The following is a 17,892-nucleotide window of genomic DNA, read 5'->3' on the forward strand; positions in this document are numbered from 1 at the left end:
CAGCCTGAGAAACTCAGCAACTTAGTGAGACCCAGTCTCAAAATAAAAAATATAAAGGGGCTAGGGATGCAGCTCAGTGCAAAAGCCCTAGGTTCAAACCCCAGTACTGTAAAAACAAAACAAGAATAAATCTTCACGTCCTGGGATAGGCAAAGCATTCTTGGATATAACAAAAGCACAGGCAAAAATTTAAAAAACTTAGAGTTCATTGGATTTAAAACATTTTGTTCCTCAAAAGACACTATCAAGAAATTTTAAAAAAAAAGGCATAGATTTGGTGAGCTACAAAACATATATCTCATGAAGGATTTGAATCAGCATATATAAAGAACTTCTTTAGGACTGAAATAAAATAAAAATAAGCTAATTTTAAATGGGCAAAGGAGGGGGCTGGGGATTTAGCTCAGTGGCAAAGCGCCTGCCTGGCAAGCACAAGGTCATGAGTTCGGTTCCCGGTACCAGAGAAAAACAAAACAAAACAAAAAAAAAAAAAAAAAATAAATAAATAAATAAATGGGCAAAGGAAAAGGGGAGTGGCGGGGGGAAGAAAAATGAGAGAAAAAGGATAAAACGGAAACAAAGCTTTATGAACAAGGAGGGGAAGAGGGGTTGAAGAGCGGGGAAGGGAATGGGAAAAAAAAGAGGAACTAAGATATATCATGTACAGGTACAAATTCCATATGATGAATGTGATCATTATGCATATATAAATTGTACCAATAAACTTAATTATTAAAAAATTGAATTTCACCAAAGATGATAGATGAAAGGCCAATAAGGACACAAAAAGATGTGCAATATCATAGTTATTAGGTTAATGCAATTTAAAAGCACAATGAAACACCACTTATGTAAATGGCTAAAATGAAAAGAAAAGACAAATATATGCAATGAAGCAGAGAATTTGAAGCCCTGCTACATTATTGGTGGAATGAATATGAATAGGCACACATCCTCTAGAAGCCAGTTTGGCAGTTATCTAAAAATCTGAGGAGAACTATACATCATCACTGACTCACCACTAAGAGGAGGAAATGGCCTTAAAACTTATTCTAGACTGAGACGTGGCTCAATGGTAGAGTTCTTGCTTTGCATGCACAAGGCCCTGGGTTCAATCCACAGCACCAAAACAAACACACAGACAGACAAAAAACTCCAATTTATTCTAGCTGTCCTATCAGAAACAGACTAAGAAAAGAGGCTTCCTTTATGGATCCCAAATGGCAAAAACCACTACTATTTACTAACCTGGTCAGCTCTTAACTGGGTGGAGCCATCCTTATACATCAGGGTTACTACCAGGGCTGCTGCCTGCTTCAGCACTCCTGTCAGCTGGCTTTTTGCCAAATCATCCAAATACCTAATGTCGCAAAAGTGTCCTGAGTCCCCAGAGGTTAGGTAGGCTTCAACCTCATTGGTATCCTCTTCCAGTGCCATGTGTTTACTTATTTTCTCTGATGAATTACCATATGTAACATGTTTTCTTTTATGTTTCATGCTTTCCTTATTTTCCTTGTTTATATTTTCCTTTAGGAAATGCTTTCTCTTATTCTCTGTTTTCTGTGGAATGGAAGCCTCTTGATTATACTGTGGAATTAAACTGCTGGAGCGAGGGCTGATGCTCTTTTGCTTTTGGTCAGCAGACAGCTGCTCTGTGAGCCTGGCTGTGGAGGACCAAGGAGGGAGCCTGATGGACCCTTTCAATGCTTGGCTTGTTAAAGATTTAGGATTCTGCAGAAAAGTAGAAACAATTTCATTGAAATATGGATTCATAGACAGACCTGCAAACCAAATTAATTTCTGATAAAACTTGTATAAGAGAATGTGAAGACATAAGCTTCATATTATTTATGACCATACTCCCCCCCACACTTTTTGTAACTAGAGGAGGAAGCTAGGGCCTTGCACTTGCTATGCAAGTACTCTACCCATCTAGACCAGCCTTATGACCATACTTTCTAGTGAAACTGTAGTGTCCTCTAGAACAGTGACTTTTCTCTACCAACGGAAGCATGCATATCTGAATCCCAGGGCTGGTGTAGGCAGAACCTCAAAATGTCCCCATTGGCCCCTGTTCTTGGAACCAGCCAGGTTACGAGAAGCACCAGGATGGGAGGACATTGTGTCTGTGCATAACAGTGAAGATTAATAATCTACCACGTGCAAAGGCCAGTTATAGAGAAAATGAGATCACCAAAACTATTTGAAAATGTTAATCTACTTAATAATTAAAAAAAAACAGCTCAGCAGTGATTTTTCTCATTCCAGTAATGTACAGTATACATTGATAGATCCACAAACCAAACAACCAATGCAGAAAAAGCATCCCTATCCATTTCATCATAAGATTCACTTACGATAACATTGTCTTTAACAACTGTGTATTCATATTGCTTTAAAAATAATTTTTGAAGAAAATATTTTAACACTTGGTCATGTGTCACAGAAATTTTAAAATTTATATTCATTTTTATTGCAGAGAAATTATATAGTTTTCAAGAACAGACTTTTGAGCATAAAATTATATTAATTAAAATTCTGTGGAGTATACAAGAAAAGGAATTCAATGAGAAAAAGAAAAAGATTTCAGTCTGTTGAAGATCTTGTTCATGTATTTTTAAGGGGATGATTACGGATATCAAGTTACTAGAGTAGTTTAATTATAGTGGATATATTTCAAATGTATGACAGTTTTTAAAATGTCAGTATTAACAAGATACCAGAAAGCATGTCCTTTGCAACTTTTGAAACTTGTTATATTTTAAACAACTTTAAGATATGTCAGGAAGTACACTGTTTTTCAAAATTCCAGGGCTGAATAACCATCCTAGCAACCCAAGTGACAGGTCCTATCATTACTCCTATTCTGCTACAGGGAACTTAAATTTGAATTAAGTTAGGACAGGGCCTGAATGTAAGTAGTTCTCTCCAAAGTCCATTCACTTAAGCACTAGACTGCCCCCACCACTTTTCATATATAAGGTCCTTAATGATAGGTCCTCTTCTCTCTCCTCTCTAGACTCAATTGCTTAAATTATCCATTATGGACTTTGTACTTCTGTCTTTCTGGACTTCTGCTTATTTCCACCACGCTAAAGTTCCCTCAACCTGAAAAACATCTTCAGCATCCCTCTCCCATGCTCTAAAAGTGGGATCTTCAGGTTGGCTAACTCCTAGTCAGCTACTGCATCCCAGCTCAGATACAATTTCCATACTTCAGAAAGACACCTCAAACTGCTGCCCCACCACCCAGACAGGCACACTGGGACAGCACGCAGGTGGGTTAGGTGGTCCCTCCTTTTGCTGCCTAGGCATCCTGAACCTCCTCCGCCCCAGCACGTAGCACAGTTCCACTGGAGGCCTATTGTGCTTATCTCCCCTTTCCCTCTTCCCAAAGAGACTGTATGTGTGTTCTTGGAGAACAAGCAATTATATGTACACTGGCTAGCACATTATCCACATCTGCAATCACTTACCCTTCCTTCCAGAGATTGATCTTTCCCATCTTCAAGTAGCACTGAATACTTAACACTGGATTTGGTGGTCATTTCTACAGCTTTAGAGACAACAAAAAAGAAATATAAAGCATTAAAGAAAGACTGAAATATAAGTCATACAATTAACATTGAAATAGCTGGTATAATCATGTTATTTACATTTATTTTTCTTAAATGAATTTTACTGTAATAAAATTCATAATCAAAATACACATTACCATTGCAATAACTAGTCCTGTGAAATATTTTCAAGTTAACTAGAGACAGATCTATATAAATATGAAATGTTTATTAAAAATAATTGCTTAGCATTTGCACTTGAATGCTTGATTTTGAAAACCCAAAGTCAATGTTTCATAGAAACTTTGCAAATTTAAAGGTTTGAGGATCTTCCTTTTCCTTTCTCTCTCTCTCTTTCTCACTCTCTCTCTCTCTCTTTCTCTCTCTCTCCTTTCTTTCTGGTGCCATGGATAAAGCCCAGGACCCAGCACATGCTAGGCAATGGCTCTGCCTCTCGCTCCAACTTCAGCTCCACTAAGGAAGTTCTTAAGCTCAATAATACTGCAGTGGAGCAGACAGTCATTAAAACATCACAATACAAACATCTAACTTAGATTTTGTTTTAATTTTAGTAAGCCTACACTGAACATAAGTGGTAGAACAAGTATTCAACTCAAGGCAGCATGTCTTGGGTGTCTGTGTATTTTGCTTGTTTTTGCTTTGTTTTGTTTGGGCACTGTGGATTGAACCAAGGCCTTCCCACTGAGCTATATCTCCAGCCCTTTTTTATTTTAAGACAGCATCTTGCTAACTTCAAAGTGCATGTAAAAAACTAAATATCTGAAGATAAATATAACAAATGCTGATAAGGCTCCAAGAAAAACGGAACCCTTCTACATCGTTGGTGGGAAAATGAACTGGTATAACCAATATGGAAATTTGTATGGAGATTCGACCCAGCTCTCCCACTTCTGGGTATTTTCCAAAAGAGCTAAAACCATCATATTACAGTGATCTATGCACACCTATGTAATAGCAGCACAATTCAGAATTGCTAAATCTTGGAAGCACCCTACATGTCCATCAACAGATGAATGGATAAAGAAAATGTAGTATCTATACAAAATGGAGTACTGTTCTGCCATAAAGATAAATTTGAGTCATTTGTAGGAAACTGGATGCACCTTGAGACCATATGTTAAGTGAAATAAATCAGACACACAAGCTTAAATATCATATGATTTTTCTTACATGAAAAACCCAAATAATAAATAAAGAACAACATAAAAGATAGATAATAGGAAGTAGGGATACAGATCTTTCTCATGTGGGAAAGGGATCAAGAGATGGAGTGAGGGGAGAGAAGGGGAAGGAGATGAAAAAGGAATTCAGGCATGTTATGTACATGTACTGATTCACACAAGAATGTAAAGACTAATTATTACAAATACAAGAAAATAAAAAGCAGATAGATAATGTAAAATGAAAAATAAAAGATTTGCCTTGCCAGATTATTAGGACATACATAAAACTACTGCAGTCAGATCTACATGGTATATGAATAGCAACAGATGAAAAAACCTTCAGAATGGAACCAGAAACTGATCCCAGAACTCATGATAACTTCATAAACAACAAAGATAGCATTTCAATTCAATAGAAAAGGACAGACTAATAAATAGACTGGTAAAACAACATCCAAAAGAAAATACTGTTATTTGGAAATCTATTTAGAACAAAAATGAGAACGACAGCGGGCTAATACCTAAATTACACAACAAGCTCTTACATATTAAAAAGAAAAGACAAGTAACAGAAAATAAGCAAAGGATAAGAAGGCAATACATAAAATAGCAAACCCCAACAACAAACAAATGTAATACAGAAACTCACTAGTAGTCAAGAAAATGCAAATTAAAACCATGTCCACATAAAAACAGTTTGGTCAACAATAGACAGCATATAGGACAGCAGTCCTTATATCACCTGGTGATGTCATAGCTGTCCTAGTTTGTGTATGCACATTTTATGACGTTCACACAATGAAGAAATCTCCTAGGAAGGCACATCTCAGAATGTGTCCCTGTCATTAAATGACTGGAGACTGGAGATAAAGGGGAAGAGGGAATCTCGTGCATTGCTGGTAAAAATGTGAATTCTTAGCACCTTTTTGGAAATAGTCAACGCTGACTGAAGTTAAAAATCCAAACATTATGGCTGGGAACTGAGAGAAGTGATCCTACGCAAGCATATAATGGGCCTCTGGGAATGCTATCAGGGTTCTCCTAAGTGGGGTGTGGGCTGTGAAATTTGGGTGAATATACTTAAAGATATGTGAGTTTATCTATATGATGGGGAGGGGGAGAGAGAAAGGGAGGGAGAACTTCACTAAAAATCAGAGATATGAAACACATCAGTCATTTAACAAAACAATCTTATGTTAGCTAACTACATCCTAGAAATATATGCTTCCATAAAATGAGTTTAAATCAAATGTTTATGGCAGTATTACTCATGTGGCGAAAGACTGAAAACAAAGTAGATATCAACAGGAAAACTGAACAACAAATAATGTGACATTCACATGATGAGCCACAGAGCCATTAAAGAGAATAACTTACAGTTATGTCCATGGACTGAACATCATGACCCCATCCCTTAGAACAATGACCAAGTCTCCCCATTTATGTATATAAAAATGTTACCCACGTGCCCTGGCATGGGTCAAGTCCCCTGGAAGGCTGCCTCCATGATGGAGGTTCACACCAGTTTGCAATTAAGGAAAGGAGGAGGAAAAGCCAGAACAAGGAAGAAGCTGAGATGCAGTCCCTTGAGACCCTCTCTGGGCTGAGCGTGGCTCTACATAGGGTCCTCAGGAGGTCAGAGAGCTGAGCTTTTATACCCCAGCAGCAACCAGTCCTTGGATTCACTGCTGTTGGGGAAGGAGTGTACCCTTGGTCTCAGAAGCTCTGTGGCTAGGAGGGTCACCAGGAGGGGTTATCCAGTAGCTCCTAATGGGGGCACCGGCACCCGCAGCACTCACTCCAGTCCTCACCACTCTGCTCAGACAGCACCTGGAGGATCTGGTGGCCTCTTCCTCAGAAAAGGAAGTTAACAGGATGAACCAAATCTTGTTAGTGCAGCTAGTCTTGGGTTGAAATGACATCCATCTCCCTCCACTCTCACCTAAGGTCCCCTCACCATGGCTTAGCACCTCTGCTGATCTAGATGGCTGTGGAGAGAGTGATCCAAAGCCTCATTCTGAGAGGTAAGGCCTGTTCACTCTGCTCTTCTCCGGCCATGCTTCCTGTATTTGCCATATTTTAGGAAGGGAGGCGACCAATCATATCTCCTAGGTGCCACCTCACCTATGCTAGGTAGTAGCAATTGTACCTCCTCCTACACCCAGGGTCAGTCACTCCAGCAGGATGGACACTGCACTCTTTGCCTGCGGTCTCTTCGCACAAGGAGACTGACATGTGCTTGAATTCTGATGGCGCTTTGCCCATACCCCTATGTTTCCCTCTAGGAGCCCAACTTTTAGATCTGCACAACCCAGAGGTGCGCGTGGGAACACACATATCTAAGTGGTTACTGGGAGGGATAACTTCCACCTTTTGGCTCTCAGGCCGTTTATCACATCCTGGGGACACTGCACCAGTAACGGTCACATAAGTACACACTGTACCTTGGAGGCTGCTGCCCCCTCTCTGCAGGGTGCCATCTCCAAGCTGTGCCTCCACAGACCATTCCGCTGCTCTGTCAGATGGCACTGTCCGGGCGTGAGGCTATGAGTGAGCAGTGGGAAGCCCAGTCTGTGCCACTGCCATTTGCCCACTACAGCAGCCCTCAACTCTGTATGGATCCTGTGCCAGTTATTAAGTGTCCTAGGAGCCTTGGGGTATGGAGCCAACAAGGTGGTGTGAGTGAGAAAGGTGAATCTATGCCTACAATGTGTGTCAATTCAATCAAAATGAATTACCCTGGAACTGGGTGCAGTGGGGGACACCTGTAGTCCCAGCTATTTGGGAGGCTGAAGTAGGAGGATCTCTTGAGCCCATGAGTTCAAGCTAAAAAAAAAAAAAAAAAAGAAGAAGAAGAAGAAGAAGAGCACATTTCAGGGCATAGGAGGTTCAGGATTGTCAATCTACCACCAAAGCATGATGCCCCTCGGCATTTGATCTCTGTTGGAAATTTGGATGTTCAGCAGAGAAAAAGCTAAAACAGCTCTGGTGAGTAGGAGCACCATGGTTCTGGAGCTGTACATAGTCTCTTCCCTGCCCCACAGCTACTCTGCTGAAGAGCAACCATATGTCAGTGCTGAGACAGCATAGGACAGAGACTGGCAGATGTCAGCTGAGCAAGTCATTCTGTTCACATTGTTGCTCAGTGCTTCCTGTGTGGTAGACGTTTGTGGGTAGGAAATACTTTGTGCCCGTTCCATAGGTTCACTCACCTTGCCCAAGATCCTATACCACATCTTCTGATTTTTACATTCCAGGTCCCTGGTCAGCCCATCAAACCACTCACCACTGCCCACACATCCAAACCTAACCTGGAGCCTCCCCTCTTTCCACACAGAGCGGATGTTCAAACGGACTTCTGACCAAAAGTTTTACACTGGCTTTCCCACAAAATTGTCTTCCAGGGCTGTGGTGGGCCTACAGCCAGCTTTTGCTGGCCCTCCTCTTGGTAGTCGTACAGCACCACCCCATGCTGGGAAGTTCTGTCTTCACAGTCACTTGATGTCCCCATGGTGCTATAGTCCATCTCAGTCAGGGGCTAGAGGCATGGCAGTAGGCTCTTAGTGTTTTTTCAAATGTTAAGAAAATTTGTAATTCTTTATTGCAGATGGTCTTGCCTTGCTCCAGGTTCCTGGGAGTCTGCATTCTGTTTCTCCTGTTGAGACCTTGCCATAAACACCACCTCGTATTTTTTCCACCTCTAACGCTATGGATGTCCACATGGTTGGGCCATTTGCTTTCTTTGCTGAATCTCTTACAGAGTGCTTTCCTACTCTGCACTGTACAAGAAGCTGTTGGCTTTCAGTGCTGCTCATGGGTTGGGACAGTACTCCCAAATGTGGAAGATGCTGCCTCCACTCCTCAAGTCGACAGATGCCTATCAAGCACAGTGCTTCCTTCTTAGTGATAGAAGGTGAAAAAAATGCAGTAATTTGTCCTTTACTTGTCAGGCAATACCCTACCAGAACTCAGATCACTGAATTCCCATAAACTTCAGTTGTGGTGGGCCCCTGAATCTTTCTGTTTAGACAACCAAAGCGCTAATAAGCTTGCCATTTCTTGTTTATGCTGTCTGACTGGTACAATGTCATCAAAACAGTGAGCCATTCGATAACAGTCCTGGAGCAAGATGCAAATTAGTATTATACATCTTGAGTGCAAACTATTTCTGATCATCCTTTCTGATACAGATGCAAAACAACGCATTCACCAATCATTAACTGATATTACACACCTGAGGCCTTGCAAGTTGCATGTGCTATACCCAGCCCAGGAGCTGCTGAAGGCCTAGAACTTAGTTAAGTTTGTGTTATCCACTACCATGCTTCAGGATCTAGCTGACTTCAGTACTTCTGAATTAAATGGAGATACGACAGAAACTGCTCCCTCCTCTGAATGCTTTGGGTCTTTAGGAATGGCACCAACTTTTGCCAATCCTTCTGGGTTGCTATATTATTTTTTATGTATTATCATATCTGGGAAACAGCTTTAGCCATGAACTTCCCCCCGTGGTAGCTCTTACCTTACAGAGCAAATGGCCATAGGTCCCCCTGGGGGGTAGATGGGGGTAAGAACTGCCACACACTCTTGCTATTGTGTCACATGGTCCTTCCACCCCAGGTATCTATCTTTCTTCCTTCGGTCACTCTATGAGAATTATGTCTACCCTCCTCTGACAGGCACTGCCATCTGGTCTCCACTTCAAGATCCCATCAAACTCACTGCTATCAGGGAGCACCTCCTGTTGTCAGCCCTGGTCACAGATGACAGGTGCCACTGGATTCAGTGAAGCTGGTGCCCTCCCCCCTGCCAACCAGAGCATTCTTTACTGCTTGGCACACTAAGGGACCCTCCTGCAGGACATTCCTATCTGCTGTTTCCCAGCCTTACAGAACACAGCCACTCTAGCATGTCCACCCCTCTGGGCTTTTAATCCCTCTTTCACCATCTGCTATGGTAGTTCTAACATCTCCACTTCACTCAGTGTGAACCATTTCCTGCAAGGGATCAAGTGCCATCCTAGCAGTATGTGAGCACCGTGTCTTGTTTTAGGGTCCCTGAGGAGCACTTCCCCATCAGTAAGCTCCCTCACCAGCTCTAGCTGTACCTGTCCTCTCCTCAGCCCTGTTTATACACACCAGTGAGATTCTGCAGTCCCTTTGGGGCAGTGTCTCTTTGTTCTTAGAGCAGTCATCTATTGCCTCTCAGCCGCAAAGTCCGCCCTCATTACACTGCTTGTCATACTGGAGCTGGCCTGAACACCTGGCACGATGCTCAGCTTTGTCAGCACAGGTTGCTGAAGGGACACTGGCATAGGAAGAGCACTACATGGGTCCTGTACTCGCCCTTCTTCTTGCTCCTGCAGCTCTGGCCAGGGTACTGGCTACCCAGTAGCATCACTGCTGATCGCCTCTCAGCCAGGTCTCCAGCACGTGCCAGCAGATCCTCGGGGCAGCTTCCCAAGCTCTGTAGGCACACAAGGCAGTGACATCCGAGGGTAGGCTCCTTGTGCTAACCTGTCTGTGACACCTCAGCATCTTCTGAGCCACCCAGTGGCTTACATCTACACCTCTGATAAGGATTAAATCTCACTCTGGGGGTGGAATGACTTCTACATTTGCCCCTTCACTCAGTGTTCTACTGCTGCCCTGGGGGAGGACACTGTTCCCTATGTGTGCTATGATGAATCTCTCCTTACTCCTTGGTGGCTTATCCCATAACTAGTTAATAATGCTTTAAACATTTCTTGTTCAAATTACTATATGGTTTCTGTCCCTTAACAGGCCCAGTACTGCTTGGCCAGGTTATGCTGCAATTTAATGATCAGGCAAAGGGTGATAGCAAAAAAGAGAAAAACTGTACTGTACATATGAATGCTTTCACAGTTTCATATGATGATACAGATGTACACTAAGTATATAAAATGCTTTTAAGAAAAATGTGGGGTTGCAGACTTTGGTTTTTTCTTAAAAAAAAAAACCTATATGCCTATAATCCCAGCACTCGGGAGCCTGAGGCACAAAGACAGCCATGAGTTTGAGGTCAGCCTGGGCTACATACTGAGTTCAAGAGCAGCCTGAACTACTTAGCAAGACCTTGTCTCAAAAACAAAAACAAAAAAACTTTCCCTAAACTATTACAAAGTAAACAGGAAGCATGTCTTAATCTTCCAAGACAGAAGCTCCTGTACCACTTTTAAATGGGGGAACAGTGGGAGGGGAACTGTCCTTTAATAGAGGACTGACCACTTCTGCAGGTCCCAGGAGTATGTGGGACTCACTCCAGAGGTTCCCACCATATGCCTCGCAGGGTTGGATCCTTCCTGACCAAGGCCAGGACCTGGGGCAACACACGGCCAGGGCTGAGACAGCAACCTTTTCTGGAGCCCAGGACAGTCTCTGGCCTGGGCTAGGGGTGGCTTCTTACAAGCTGTGACAGAAGCCCTCGGACTGTCAGTTTAGCCAGTAATCACCTAGGGCCCTCCACCCCTTTTTCTAAAGGCCGAGGGGTTCCATTGCTTTCCACTGCCTGCACTTCTCAAATGTACAGCACTGTCCTGGCCAGTGCAATGGCTTTCACTGGTACATGCTAAACCTGCCCACCTCCAACCAATCTGAACTCTCCAGGTACCAACCATCTGTACCCTATCTATAATTGGTGATATCATCAGCGCCAGTCTAACTGAGGGTGACACAACTCCAAACTCCATGTCTGCTGCCTCAGGGCATGCCTGGCACCAGCTGGAGCAGATCAAGAACCCTGGGAATCAGACTGACATTTGCCAGCAGGAAGTTTACTGAGGAGCACTCCTGGGGACAAGGACTAAACCAGAGGAAGCCGAAATGTGATGCTGTGAGGCACCACAACGCACCACAACAAAACCTTAGCCAGTGGCACTAGAGGAAGGAGATCTGGATGGCACACATACAGACACGCTATAATTATAGTCAGGGGAAGAAAGAAGCAGAAATTTAAAAAGCACAAACTCAGTTGTTAACATGGGTTAAAAATAAGGGGGAGGAAGCTGGATGTGGGCGCATGGTTGTAATCCTAGCACTTGGGGAGGCTGAGGCAGGAGGACTGCTGTGAGTTCAAGGCCAGCCTGGGCTACATAGTGAGTTCACCACCAACCTGAACTACTTAGTGAGACCTTGTCTCAAAAAACCAAAACAAAACAAAACAATAAGGGGGAGGGTTCAATAAGTAAGAAAAAGCCTGAATTAACCTAGTGAACCCTTCCTCAACTTATGTCAAATGACATTTATGTGCACAAGTATGTAAATGTTTAAGAAAAATGCAGAATAATGGACTTCAAGTATTTTATTTTATTTGTTTCTTTTCCTTCAGTGAGATGGATGGAACCCAGGGCCTTGTGCCTATTAGACAAGTACCCTACCACTGAGTTATACCCTCGGCCCTGTACTTTACTTTTTGTTAAAAGAAAAAAGAGAAATTTTTCCTAAAGTGTTATAAACAAAGAGACCTCCCCAAAATGTTGAAGAAAGTATTTACAAGGCAATAAAGTAGTAAAACCCTTCCTGCATTGTTTGTAGAAAGTGCTTACAAATCAGAAAGAGGAATTCTCAGATCAGCCCAGCTACAGTGGCACACAAAAAGAACCTGACATGTTACTCTGCCTTCTGAGAGCTCAAAGGGCTGGAAAGGAGTCATTTCAGGTTTTGTCTTCAGGCCTATCCTGGAAATGGCACACACCACTTGAGTTCACACCCTGCAGACAGGAATCTGGCCATGTGGTCATACCTGACTGAGCCATGTAAGGAAACTGTGTGCCCCAGAAGGGAAAACTGCATTCCTGTGTGGTGAACAAGTAATCACCAAAAGGGTCTTCAGAACAATATAAAATGCCCATGATTAGGAAGTGGTAACCATAAAACTCAGGATAACAGCTACCTTAGAGCAGGGGTTTTGGGAAATTTAGAGATGATGGCAATGTGAGCTGCAGTTACTTAAATATTCTCATATAAATTTATTAAGCTGTACTTTAGGTTTCTGCAGTTCTAATATCTTTTTCATGGCAAAGTTTTACAATAAGGTTCTATGCTTGTTTCAAGAGGATAGAACAGTTCAATCTTTACCAGATGTATCTGGAGACACCACAGTCAATCAAATGGATCATAAAATTAGATTTCAAAGTGACACACGCCACAGGTTTAATGCTCTTTAGTTTTACCTACTAAGTAAAGGCCAATATTTGCACTTCATTTCCATAATTTCTGAGTTCAATTTTGGTATTTACATGGTAGGAAATAGGCTTACAGAAATGAAAGGCTGATTTACAACATTTTTCATATAAGAAATACGATGTAACAGCTCAGTGTGCAGTAAGAACGCAGGAATTTAGTCTTTCAGTCCATCATCACTCACTAATAACCCACCAGCCATCCAACTTTAATTCAGATTCTTCTCAGAAGAAATCAAATAGGAGTGAAAAGACCCTAAAATAGCCCTATAATTCCTTCCTCCTGATGTTCCTGCCCTTGTGTAAGATCACTTATTGAGAGTGGGTGGGATTTACTGACTGGTTTCTAACTAAGAACACAACGAAGGTGACAAGATATGTGTGGTCATGCAGAAGACTAATGTCTGTCTGGCTAAGAAGACTCTCGGGAGCTTTGATAAAGCAAACTGCCTATGATGAGGACCACATGAAAAGCATCTGAGGATGGTTTCCAGCCAACAGCCAGGAAGAAACAGAGGCCTTCAGTGTGAGAACATACAAGCAACTGCCAAAACTCCTGTAGGCATGGAAAACTGCTTCCTCACTCAAGCCTCAGATGAGACCCATTCCTAGCTGACACAGCCTACATCCTCACAGAGTGCTCAACTGAGCCATACCCAGGCTGACCCACAAAAACCGTGCTACAATAAATGTGTTGTTTGAAGCCAGTACATTTGTAGTAACTTAGCAATACATAATAGAGAATCCTCACGAAAATTCTAGTATTTTTCCAAATCCAAGAATGCTTGGCAGAAAAATAATTTTCCATTATCTTTTCAATAACAAAAGCCAGAAGTTCAACAAGGTACTTCAGGGCAAGACAAGAATTCACATGAGCTGGACTGACTACCATATATTTTTTAACAGTGCCACCAGAGGCATTTCATTTATCAGTTGTTGAAGGAAAGTACATTACTACCCCTGCCAAGTACACACTGCTGTACTATTTTTAGAATTTTACAGAAAAATATATAAGAAATGTCTGGTTGTAGTCTACATGTCTAGCAAGTGGTTGTGCTATATGGGAGATGAAGAGGAACAGAAAAATATTTAGTGTTCAGCTGGGAGTGGTGCAGCACACCCGTAATCCCAGCACTGGGCAGGTTGAGACAGGAGGATCAGAAGCTCAAGCACAGCCTAGGAGACTTGGTGAAACTTGTCTTAATTTTTTTTTTTTTTTTTAAAAAAGGCTGGAGATGAAGTTCAGTGTGAAGGCCCAAGTTCAATCCCTAGTAATGCAAATAAATAAACAAGCAAATAAAATGTTTAAATATTTATCATTTATTTCCCATAAAACTATAAATTGCCAGATATATAATTCAGAAATTCTTACTGGCTTGTGATTTCTACTGTACTAAGACATGCAAGCAACAGATGCTTGAATGTGAACAGATTGAGATGTTAGGTGCTACTGTATTTAATAAAGAAATTGTGTTTGACAGCTTTTGTGCTAATATTTGGCAAAGCTCTCAATTATTTCATCTCAATCTAATTACTTAGTATTTTTCTCAAAACTTACCCTATAGGAAAAGAATAAACCACAAATGACTGACCCAGAATTGCAAACTTACTTAAAAAAGAAAAAACAACCTGCTTTGTGAGTAGTAAAATAATCCTCTGGATGTCAAATACATTTCAGTTAAAAGTTGTGAGCATACATCATTTTTAATACTATTATAACACATACTATAAACACACAGAGCAACTGGTCTCTGCCATCCAGAGTTTATGCATTTTTATGACACTACAATACACACAATGCAAAATACTTCTCTTATGCTCACATTCACTCACAATAGCAAATACTGTGTACAGGTTCAATAACCTAAAAGCCAAGCAGGAAGCACTATGAGAGCCCATCTCTTTTAAAGATACTTAAATACTTGATCCAAATTCTAAGGGATTGTTTAAGAGAAACTCCTGGAACAAGGAAGAGAGTGCTATATTTTTAAAGCAATAAGGGTTAAGGGGTCATGAAATTTAGTGAGTGTAGCTCAGCCAAATGAGAATAAAGGAGGCAGGGAGTAGGTTTCTTTTCTTCATAAACATGGAACTTGTGTATAAAATACAGTTCTATGGAATAACTTTACTACATTAATTTCACTTTCTTAGTCATAAGAATTATTAACATTCAAGATAATAAAAAATAGAAAGATTCATAAAAATTACTTACTCTTTGTACTCTCTCCCCAGTTCTTAAAATCCACTACATCACCTGAATGCATAGCAGACATGATCTTCTGAGCAACACTGGAGAGTGGTGTCTCACAGAGATCAAAGCCTACACATGCCTCAGAATTTTCCATTTTCATAAAGTCCTAAATGTAAGATTAACATAAGATAAACACACTTATACTGATACTTTAAAATAAGAAACTCCATTGTTATATATTTGAAAAATTTATGTAGACCTTCACTTAAACATCGATATTAATAACCATGAGATAGGTTTCTATTATCCCATAATCCCAAAAGGATAGTCAAAGGAAAAAATATAGACACTCAACTTGGGATCATAGTAAACAAATAACTCACTGTCTAGCTAACCAATTATGAAGCAAGCAATCTATTCAAATCATTTCTCCATTTTGAAAAATGGTTATTAATCTTAAAGTAAATATATCTGACAACACATCAATTACAACTGACTTGGGTCATAGCAGATGCGGCCTACCAACCCTTCCATCGATCAGCCTTACTGGTCCTCTGGGCTGAGCAGGTGAAGGTCTGGATGGGAACTACACAGACCAAGTATTGACTACACATCTAAACTATCTGACACTAATTTCAATAGAACTTGCTATCATAAGCCAGGATACAAAGTGACATGTTTTTTCTATATTACTTGAGAAAAAAAAAATTTCTATCTCAAGACAGAATAGGAAAAAATTAAGTCACTCAAGTAAGAAACTGATAACTACTGGGTAAAATTCACTGCTAAAAATTGTTCAAGTATATTAAAGTTCACTTAATAAAAATGTTTTAAAATAACCAATACAGTAGTTGGCAAAACATTTTTGTTCAATGGCTTACAAAAAATAATTGCTTACTATTACCTAAGCATGCCCATTTTCTGATAATCATAGCTAAAAAATCCATAAAGTCCACCCAAAATGAGTTTTTATGGCATCCCATAAAACAAGCAGGTAAGAAATATTCTTGAAGGTATTACCTATAAAGTTACATGGTATCTAATAGAAGTCATGCACAAACTGAGACCTTAAGGAGAATTTGGCATAATAAGCTACTTCAAATTACTTTATACATTTGTGTGCATGTGTGTTACCAGGAATCAAACTCAGGACCTTACACTTGCCAGGCAGGCACTGCACCACTAAGCTAAATCCCCAGCCCTATACTAAATCTTAATTTCTAATTGTCTAAATACTAATAAGACAGGCATGGTAATTACAGGCACAGGCCTGTAATCTAGCACTCAGGAAACTGAGCCAGAAGGATCGCCACAAGTTCAAGGCCAGCCTGGGCACCACAGTGAGTTCAAGTCCAGCCAGAACTACATAACAAGACCCTGTCACAAACAAACCAACCTAAATATATAAAAAAGAAATACTAGGTAATAGCCTATATTTTAAGTATTTTCACTCTTAAAGACATTTATTAGAAATGCACATAAATCTTTTGACTAACTTGTAGTAATTTTAAAACTTAAATTTCAAGTTTCATTTGAAGGCTGTTTATAAGTCAAAGCATTCTCGAGATCTGTCTTGCAGAAACTGGTTTTCTTTGTTGGTTTTTTTTTTTTTTTTTGGTCTTTTTGAGACAGGGTCTGGCTACGCCATTCAGGCTGGTCTTGAACTCACTTTATAGCCTGGGCTGGCCTCGAACTCACAACCCCTCCTGCCTCAGCCTCCCAAGTGCTGGGATTACAGGCATGTGCCACCATGCCTGGCTCTGAAACCTATATTCTTAAAACCCAGAAAGAAATGAAAAAGATCAACAGAATCCTGGCACTCTGTGGTACAAGTAGGAATATCCATTCTCAAAGTCCACAGGAGAGAACTATGGGAAAATACAGTAGGAATATCCATTCTCAAAGTCTACACAAGAGAACTACGGGAAAATACAGTTTAAGTAGCAAAATTTCACTTCAGTCAAAAATGAGGGTCCTTGGCTATTTCACATATATAGCAGTGCCCTCTCTGGGACAGAGGACATTCCAAACCCCATGCAAGCCTGGAGCTGCAGACAGTATTGAACTCTATACATCTGACAATTGACAGGGCTACTAAGTGACTAATCCACACAGCATTTCAGAACAGGAATTATTCAGGTCATGGATAAGGTCTGAGACTCCATCACATTATACAGAATAACTTCAAACTTAGTTTCTGGAATGTCCCATTTACTACCCTCTAATCACAGATGACATCAAGTAAGTAAATTTTCACAAAACAAAACTAGAATAAGGGGTTACTATTGTATTAATGCCTATAGATCTAAGAATGACAACTCAAAGTTCTACAAAATTTCAAAATAATTAATAGATTAAGGGGCTGGGGATATAGCTCAGTGGCATAAGCGCCTGCCTGGCAAGCGCAAGGTCGTGAGTTTGATCCCTGGTACTGCAAAAAAAAAAAAAAAAACATTAAAAAAAAGTAAAAGAGAAATTGAACTGTATTAAAAAGTAATTTGCATCACATAATAATGCTTTTTCTCTGTAAGCAGAAATATATCAGGACTAGGTACCACCAAGCAAATAATCGAATTATAAAAAGTACTGGTGCTTTGAACCAATGTTATGTGAGGAAAAAAAAGATGAACTAATACTGAAATGCTTGGAACCAAAAATGCCTTGGATTTCAGGTTTGGAATAGTTACATATACATAAAGACCTCTTTGTGGGATGGGACCCAGGTCTAAATACAAAATTCATTTGTTTCACATAATCTTA

General features: G+C 40.6%; 1 protein-coding gene across 6 annotated transcripts in view; it reads right to left on the reverse strand.

Moving 5' to 3' along the window:
- The window catches only part of Poln (polymerase (DNA directed) nu), a 127,306-nt gene that overhangs the window by 98,866 nt on the left and 10,548 nt on the right, over positions 1 to 17,892 (reverse strand). For all 6 annotated transcript variants that reach the window (XM_013506824.1, XM_013506823.1, XM_013506826.1 and 3 more), the window contains 3 exons: positions 15,154 to 15,298; positions 3,477 to 3,556; positions 1,249 to 1,731 (listed from right to left, as the gene is read on the reverse strand). In XM_013506824.1, coding sequence (XP_013362278.1) covers positions 1,249 to 1,731; positions 3,477 to 3,556; positions 15,154 to 15,292 — 702 coding nt within the window. In that variant the 5' untranslated portion in view covers positions 15,293 to 15,298. The remainder of the gene's footprint in view (positions 1 to 1,248; positions 1,732 to 3,476; positions 3,557 to 15,153; positions 15,299 to 17,892) is intronic.

Source organism: Chinchilla lanigera, unplaced genomic scaffold (genome assembly GCF_000276665.1).
Source record: "Chinchilla lanigera isolate Chin_1 unplaced genomic scaffold, ChiLan1.0 scaffold00113, whole genome shotgun sequence".
NCBI lineage: Eukaryota > Metazoa > Chordata > Mammalia > Rodentia > Chinchillidae > Chinchilla > Chinchilla lanigera.